Below are 8,551 nucleotides of genomic sequence, written 5' to 3'. Positions count from 1 at the left end.
ATAACCAATGCTCTATAAATACACAGTCTTCCCAAAACCCGAAACATCGTAAGTCACAAGCTACAGAAGAAAAATATCATCTCTATACACCAGAGTCTAATAAAAGGAGTACAAGAAGTGTTTGACAAAGGAGAGAATAGAGGGGGACTCCGAGGTCTGCGGACGCGACAGATGTACCTTGAAGTCTACGTACAACAGCAAATACTCTCAGCTAGTAATGGGGCTGATAATAAGCACCTGGATCTGCACACAAAAATATGTGCAGAAGAGTAGCATGAGTACACCACAACGGTACCCAGTAAATGCCAAGCCTAACCTCTGTCGAGTAGTGATGAGGTCAGGTCATGCACACTGGTATATAATAAATAAAGCAGGAGAATATACAGTATAATAAGTGACTAGAATTTAACAAAAGGAAACACAGCAAGGCAACAGTACAACACACAGGGGTAAACAACAGGGAATCTCCCGAGATACCGTCTTGTAGTCCTAAAATAAATATACAGGGAGAACTCCCGAGGTACCGCCTCGTAGTCTCATAAGTAAATATGCAGGGAGAACTCCCGAGGAACCGTCTCGTAGTCTCAAAAGTAAATATACAGGGAGAACTCCCGAGGAATCGCCTCGTAGTCTCAAAAGTAAATGTGCAGGGAGAACTCCTAAGGAACCGCCTCGTAGTCTCAAAGTAAACACACAGCTCAACCGATAAATACAACAGTTAACAACAAGATTTCTACAGTTATACTGATAAAGAATAAGAAAAAAGAAGGAAATCAACTAGGCATGCTTCACATAGTTCAAATAAGCTGCTAAAGCACGTAGACATGCGATATTAGATTAAACGGGATAACTACACATATCGGAATAGCTCAATTAAGAATAAAAACAGACTAATACTCATTTAAATGGTATAACTCAAATTAAAGGAAAAACATATTGCTACTCAGTAAAATAAAGCGGGTTTTACAATAATAGCCCGTGTACGGACTCGTCACCTCACGTACACGACGCTCACATATCACAACAATACCAAATCCTAAGGGAATTTCTCCCACACAAGGTTAGGCAAGCCACTTACCTCGAACCAAGCTCAATCAATCGGTAACAATGCGTTTTTCATGAATATCCGACTCTGAATGGTCCAAATCTAGCCAAAATCAATTACATACCATAAATATAACTATAAGAAATTAATCTAACTAATGAAATCAAAGCTAAAGCAAGAAATTAGAAAATCGCCCCAAAGAGTCGACCCGGGACCACATCTCAGAATCGGGTAAAAGTCACAAAATATGAACACTCATTCACTCATGAGTTCATTCGTACCAAAATTATCCAAATCAGATATCAAAATCCCAATCAAAACTCAAAAACGTAGTTGAAGAACTTCTTCCACTTTTCCCAAATTTTCAACCCAAATCCAAAATTAAAGGATGGGATTAATGATAGATTAGTGGGATATAACCAAAAACAAATGAAGAATCGTTACCCAATCGATGTCTTTGAAAATCCCTCAAAAGCTCGTTCAAATCCGAGCTCCATATCTCATGTTTTGATAAAAATGGCCAACCCTCATTTTTGGAAACTTTAATACTACCCAAACATTTCCTTCTTCGCGAACGCGGCCACACCCTCGCGTTCGCGAAGCACAAATTTACTTCAGCCCAAAATCCTCTGTCGTGAACGCGAAGACCACTCAGCTCGACCTACGCGAACGCGGGACCAACGTCGCGAACGCGTAGGCAAAAAGGGCCTGGGGACACAGTTAGCCAATACCTCTACGCGAACACGGGACCCCTATCGCGAATGCGTAGACCAAGTACCTCAGTGCTTCGCGAATGCGGGACCTCCATCGCGAACGCGAAGTACAAAATCTTGCCTGCCTCCAGTTCCTCTTCGCGAACGCGAGACCCCCTCGCGAACGCGAAGAAGGAAACCAGAACTGAAGAACACCAGAAATATGCAATCTTTCCTACGTCCAAAATGATCCGTCAACCCCCCGAAATGAACCCGAGCCCCCCCCGGGATCTCAACCAAGCATACCTACAAATCCTAAAACACCATACGAACTTAGTCGAGCCTTTAAATCACATCAAACAACGCTAAAAACATGAATCACCCTCCAATTCAAACTTAATGAACTTTGAAACTTCAAACTTCTACAACCGATGCCGAAACATATTAAATCACGTCCGATTGGCCTCAAATTTTGCACACAAGTCATAATTGACATTACGGACCTACTCTAACTTTCAGAATCGGAATTCGACCCCGATATCAAAAAGTCCACTACCGGTCAAAATCTCCAAAAATTTGACTTTCGCCAATTCAAGCCTAAATCAGCTGCGGACTTCCAATTCACAGTTAGGATACGCTCCTAAGTCCAGAATCACCAACGGAGCTAATAGAACCGACGAAACTCCATTCCGGAGTCGTCTTCACACAGTCCCGACTAAGGTAAAAAATTCTAAGACTTAAGCCTCCGTTTAGGGACTAAGTGTCCCAATTCACTCTGAAACCACAACAACAACCTCACGGCAAGTCACATAAGCAGAAAAAAGTTACGGGAAAAGAAGTAAATAGAGGATCGAGGCTATTACTCTCAAAACGACCGACCTGGTCGTTACAGTAGCGAAGGCATGCTATTGACCTCCATATTATCGGGCCTATTTGCCTAAGGCAAATATTGAAATAGCAGCAGAACTCCAGAATCACTGGGTCAATTGGAGGTTTAAATCCTAAGGTAAAAGGATAAGTGTAGTTGAACGAATAACCTTCACGGTAGGTAGTTATTCAATTATTGGCACTAGGGGTTGTGATTAGGAAATCAGGCTTCTAATGTCATTCTCTACGTACAAGAAGAAGAAGACCATATTTAATAAGGGAAGGATAGCGGTCAGCAGGGTTAAGTGCTGCTATAGGGGAAACTTCTTTACTCCATGCCTCACAATCAGAAATAAAAGAAAACTTCTGGGAACGATCTCCGAGACTAAAGGTTCAGGCAGTGATTTGTTTTGATGCCTAGCCTTGGAAGAAGATCTAGGAGTGGTTGTGGACTTAGATTTAGAATAAGAGGAAAGTTTTGAAGAGTTCTTCTTAGAAGAAAAAGTGTTTCGACTAGATATGGAACCTAGGTTGCGGAGTCTACCACCTCTGTTCCTACTTCTAACCGGAGCCATAGTAGAAGGGAGTTCATCTACTATAATAGCGCGATGAGGATCGGAGGATGAAGAAGGGTTTGAAGATTGGAAAGCCATTGTTAAGTAAAGCAGAAGCACGAAGAGAAAGATAAAGTTGCAAAGAGGATGTAGAGAAAATGAAAGAAAGTAGTAGAAGTTTTGGAAGGTGCATAATACGGTATTTATAAGGAAAAAATGTTATCATGGATCGTCATCATGGAACCGTCACATCGAACTGATACAGCTGCGATTTTCAATAAGATTTCTTTTTCCTTATTCTCTCAATATTTTATTTTCATTATTTGCCATTCATTTATATTAGAAAAAGTAAAATAAAATTGGTTATTAGAAACTCGAATTATTCTTTTATTTGTGTTGATCACAAGAACTATTTTTTGGTTAAACATTAACCATTAAGGGGTCGTCTGATTAAGATACTAGTTATGTGAGTAATACGTAAAATATTTATGTGGTGACTAATAATAAATAAATTATTAGTATTTTTGTAGTTAAATAATTTAATCTGCATAACATTTCTTTATATATATGTATAATAACCTATGCATTATGTAATATCATCAACTAAATATTACTCATAATTCGATAATTATATTTCCAACGCACCCAAGTGAACACTATGCTGAAATTATCCAATACCCATGTTCGATAATTACAAGTAGTCCATATACATAACGAGTGCTGAAGCGGAAAAATAGAGTCCGGAAGGAGGGAAATCCATTCCCGCCACGACTTTTAGCGTAATAGGAGTACGAATTAGTCACCGGACACGTGTCGGTATGGTTTTTGAGTCTCCCAATTGATACACAATTAACAATTCCCCCAAAAATTCCCTTACCCTCAGCCCCCAATTTCCCTAAACCAGGTACCTTTAGATTTTTCATCTCTTTTTCTTTTCTACTCCTAGCTATTTCTTCCTATTTTCCTATTTCGCTCCTCTTTGAGCTCGATCGGCAGATTCCCAAACGAGGTGCTCATATTTAATTTCAATTCCGCCGAGTTTTCTACCCTAATCGGCAATTGGAATCTCGTTCCATCTTCTTTTCTCTGTCGATTGTGTTCTCTGGTGGGCAAATTAGGGTTTGTTTTGTACGCTGATTCATTTTTTTTTTTTTTTTTGTATCGTTACGATTTATTCTCTTTCCACATTCTTTTGAAAACCCTAGCTTGTTAGGTTTTCCTATTCTGCCAAATATTCATTGATTCTTATTATTTTGTATAGTAAAATTATCGAAAAATTAAGGTGTCGTTTCACTGATTGATTCTACTGTATTATTCGGATTCTCTTAGGGTTCCTTACAAGAAGCTCTGTGAGATTTTAGGTGCGTTGTTTTTAGTTTACCATCCTAAATTGAGGGTTTTCTTGTTGAATCTAATAAACTTCGCATCACAGTATTGCACACCAAAAAAGAGTGAAAAGAAAAAAAAACCAGAAAAAGAGAAAAGAGAGGGTCTTCCTTTTAGCTGTCTTTAGAGTTAATTTGAACCATAAATGGCGTTAAATTTTTCGCATCGGCCCATATTTCCGGCGCATATATCTGAGGATAATTTGATATCGCCCATGAGAATTGTTAATGGGTATCTAGTGGAGGGTGTTCCAGAGAAGAAAGTGGAGAATTTTGCTCGGTCCCGAGAGGGATTTGATTATGATTATGGGGGGAAAAGAGTAGAGAAGAGTGATTTGTCGGAGTCGGTAGGGGAGGATATCGTTGACCGTCTCCCTGCTGATCCATTTGGGATGGATATAAGCACCACTATCACAGCCATTACAGGATGGCTTGAGGATTTGGAGGTTGATTATGGAGGATGTAGGAGAAACCATGTTGGTCCAAGTAATGAGGACTATGGTTTGTTTGCGGGTTTGAATTTTATCTGGAGTGATGCTATGAGGTTCCAATCATTCCCTAGTTGTCACGTTCGGTCTGATGACAAAATGAATAAAGGTGATCCGGTGAATTGGTTTGTTGGGGAGAGAGATATGAGGGACGCCTTGGCCCATGTTGGTCTTGGCTCAGCTTGCAATGTGGGGGACACTGCAGGCTTCAATAATGTAGGTTCAGGCAGTTTTCTGCCGCAGACGATGGCAGGAACAGATGGTTCGACGTCCTGCTCTGCTGAAGATGAAGGTGCCCCTCATGAGGCTTTATCTTTTGCTCTTGGTTACCTTGGAGTGAAGGATCTTTTGACTGTAGAAAGTGTTTGTAGGTCCTTGCGACTTACTGTAAAAAATGATCCTTTGTTGTGGAGGAGCATTCATATTGAAAAACCATTGAATGAGATCAGTGACGATGTCCTCTTGCAATTGACTAGCAGGGCTCAAGGTAACTTACAGTGCTTGAGTTTGTTAGAGTGCACCCGCATCACGGATGACGGTTTGAGGAGGGTACTTGACTCTAATCCACTTTTGACAAAGGTCAGTTGTTCAATTCATTTTACTTTATTGTCTCTTAAGAGATATATTTGTTTGTGGTGCTCGCCATAATGGTATTTTTATTGTATGCTTGTTGATATTAACATTTTGCTCTTTAGCACATTCCAATGACCCCTTGCTTTTGTTTCCTGAGCAATAGAAGTTGCATTTTTATGCCATTTATTCCTGGTATTTTGTGTGGAAGACTCAAAAGTTTGGTCAGAAATGGCATAAATTGCTTATTGATGCCTGTCACAATGCAGCCTGACAATCACTTAGAGCTAATATGTACTTCCTAAATGCACTCTTATTGATGGCACATTGATCACTTGCATGTTTGCGTATGTGATACAATATATGATTCACACTTGTTTTGTTTAATGACCACAATCTCAGTTTGGATGTAGTTCTGTCACCATTATTGCCTTATTTTAAATTGTAAGCAGAATCTGAACTTCTGATTGTCATTGTATTGTTTGCATTGCCTAACTTAGAGGAGTTAAAGCAGGTTTCAGCGGTTTTAGCTTTTATTTGTAGTAGTTTGAATTGCTTATGGAAATGTTAATCTTTATTTGATGCGCTTTTTTTTCCTGTTGGGTTGCTGGCAGGCTGTTTGGTTCTGTCCTTTTCTCATTTTCGTTATTGGCTGCCTTGTGCTAAATACTCTTGCAAGATATACCTGTTGAGAGCAGGATCAGTACCCTTTTGCTACTAATAGTTTTTGTTCTCTCTTTTTTGGATAAGGTCCCTTTTGCTACTAATAGTATGTGCTTGAATGTACAATGGTGTACTTAATCTTGTTTTTACTTCATGCAGCTATTTGTTCCTGCATGTACAAGACTAAGTATTGAGGGCGTTGTAAATATGTTGAAGTCCTTTAACTCTAAAAGAGGTAAAATGGGTATAAAGCACCTGAGAATTGGCGGCCTTTATGGAGCGACTCATGAACATGTTGAAGAACTCAGGTTTCTGCTAGGTGCAGATTGCCAGACGCAGCAAAATAATGTTTACAAACCCCATTTCTTTTCTCGGAGGAATATTTATCGTTTATCTGATGACAATCGGGCTATTGATGTTCAAATATGCCCTAGATGTGGAAAAATGAGAATGGTCTATGATTGTCCTGCAGAGGGTTGTCAAGTGAAAGATCAAGCTACTCAAGAATGTAGGGCCTGCTCACTTTGTATCTTACGCTGCAGTCAGTGTGGCAGATGTATAAATAACACTGAATATGAGGAAACTTTTTGTTTGGAATTGCTTTGCTCTGATTGCTTTAGGCAGCCTTTGAAGTGCGAAGATGAGCAGGAGGGAGGAGGGGCTGGTTCCTGTGACGGAGAGCAAATTTAAAGTTTGACCGCTGAGGATTAGATCTATGTGCTATCTACGTGTTTAAACCGCTGAGGAGTAAATCTATGTGCTATCTACTTGTTTAATTGGGCTTTTTCTGAGAAAGAATATTAAGCAGCCAATTGACTGCTATCAGTTTGTGTAAGACTTGCCGAACCAGTTGAACTGGTATGTTTGTTGGACTGTTTTCAGCAAAATAACATACTTCACTCATTGTTTAAATTTCACTTGAATGTTTAGTGCTTTGGATGAAGTGAACAGTAGTTCTGCTTCAAAGAGAATTTTCTGGAGACTTGTTCGAAATTCTTTAATTTTTTAAAGAATATCCTTTAACTTAATACTAGATGCATTTGCGGGTGAAATTCAAAAATAGTCAGATTTACAAGTGGTAATTGAAAAATAATCACAATTTCAAAAGTAATAGAAATTTAGCCACTTTTCATGTAAAGATAAATGTGAACGAAAATATTGTTCAAAATCCGAAAAATATTCCAGCATAATATATTGAAGTTTGAATTTTTTACATATGAACTGCCAGCATAATATACTGGTCCAGCATAATATGTTGGAAGTTCACTTTTCGTGTTGCAGCAAAATAATGGTTATTTTTTAATGATTTTGCAAACGCTGACTATTTTTCAATTACCAGTTCGAAAACTGGCTAGCCCGTGCTATTTTTACTGCATTTGGTCGTGCAACATGCACGGGGCCAAGATTAATGGTGACTCACGTTCAACAAAAGAAAATGATAAATTGATAAAAAAGGAATACCAACAAGTAATCTATGTGTTGTAGTTTAAAGATGTATTTGCAGGAACGGCTTCATCAACCAACTAATATATTTCAACTGCAAAAAGAAAGAAAAAATTCCTCCATCTAATTCAGTTTTTTCCCCTTCCCCGGATTATCTTACAAAAGAAATAATAAGAGTGAGACTTTACCATTCTGCTACACAACTAAAGAGGATTCTTTGCCGGTAGCATCTTAAAACATGGTGGATACTTCCTGCAGTTGAAAACCATATATTAGGGGGGGAAACGAAGTAATTAATTAGTGAAAACAACAGAGAAAACCTGATAATCAATGTCCATCATGTCCTCGTTTTCAATGTATGATGTATAGAACAAATTAGATAGTCAAAAGAGGTCAAGCGGAATAACGAATAGTATATTTACACAAGAAAATAGTAAATTGACTATTACATTAGGAGCATATAAAGGGTTTTTCGGATTTAAACAGTCAGAGTTAGACTGCATCAAGATATTTTAGAGAAAAGGAATTCGGCAAGTCATCTTTTCTTCCTAGAGCTATCCTCATCTCTATACTAATTTGACAATAGATAGAGTTCATTATGGACTTTCATCTTCGTCGAAGTTTCATCTACAGCATAAGAGGTTAAGTGCCGAGTAGTTTCCCACGGGATTTACTTCCTCAGTTGAGGCTTGACACTCATGCATAGGGTGTCCTCTTCCACATATATCACAAGCTGCATGAGGCTCACTTTGTATCAAGGCTAAGGTCAACTTCCTTATTTCTTTGGCAATAACATCAAGTTATACCTGCACAAATGTGTTAGCATCAACCCGGTGAACACCAG

The 8,551-nt window shown here is 38.8% G+C and overlaps 1 protein-coding gene across 1 annotated transcript; it reads left to right on the top strand.

The window, feature by feature from the left end:
* The first annotated feature begins 4,032 nt into the window (after positions 1-4,032).
* LOC107827802 (F-box protein SKIP14-like) lies at positions 4,033-7,230 on the top strand. The gene is made up of 2 exons (XM_016655004.2): positions 4,033-5,610; positions 6,424-7,230. Exons 1-2 carry the CDS (start codon positions 4,690-4,692, stop codon positions 6,952-6,954), a joined length of 1,452 nt encoding a protein of 483 aa, XP_016510490.2. The 5' UTR covers positions 4,033-4,689; the 3' UTR covers positions 6,955-7,230.
* The last annotated feature ends 1,321 nt before the right edge of the window (positions 7,231-8,551 follow it).

Source organism: Nicotiana tabacum, chromosome 12 (assembly GCF_000715075.1).
Source record: "Nicotiana tabacum cultivar K326 chromosome 12, ASM71507v2, whole genome shotgun sequence".
In the NCBI taxonomy this organism is placed as follows: Eukaryota; Viridiplantae; Streptophyta; class Magnoliopsida; order Solanales; family Solanaceae; genus Nicotiana; species Nicotiana tabacum.
This window is presented reverse-complemented; position numbering and strand designations above follow the sequence as displayed.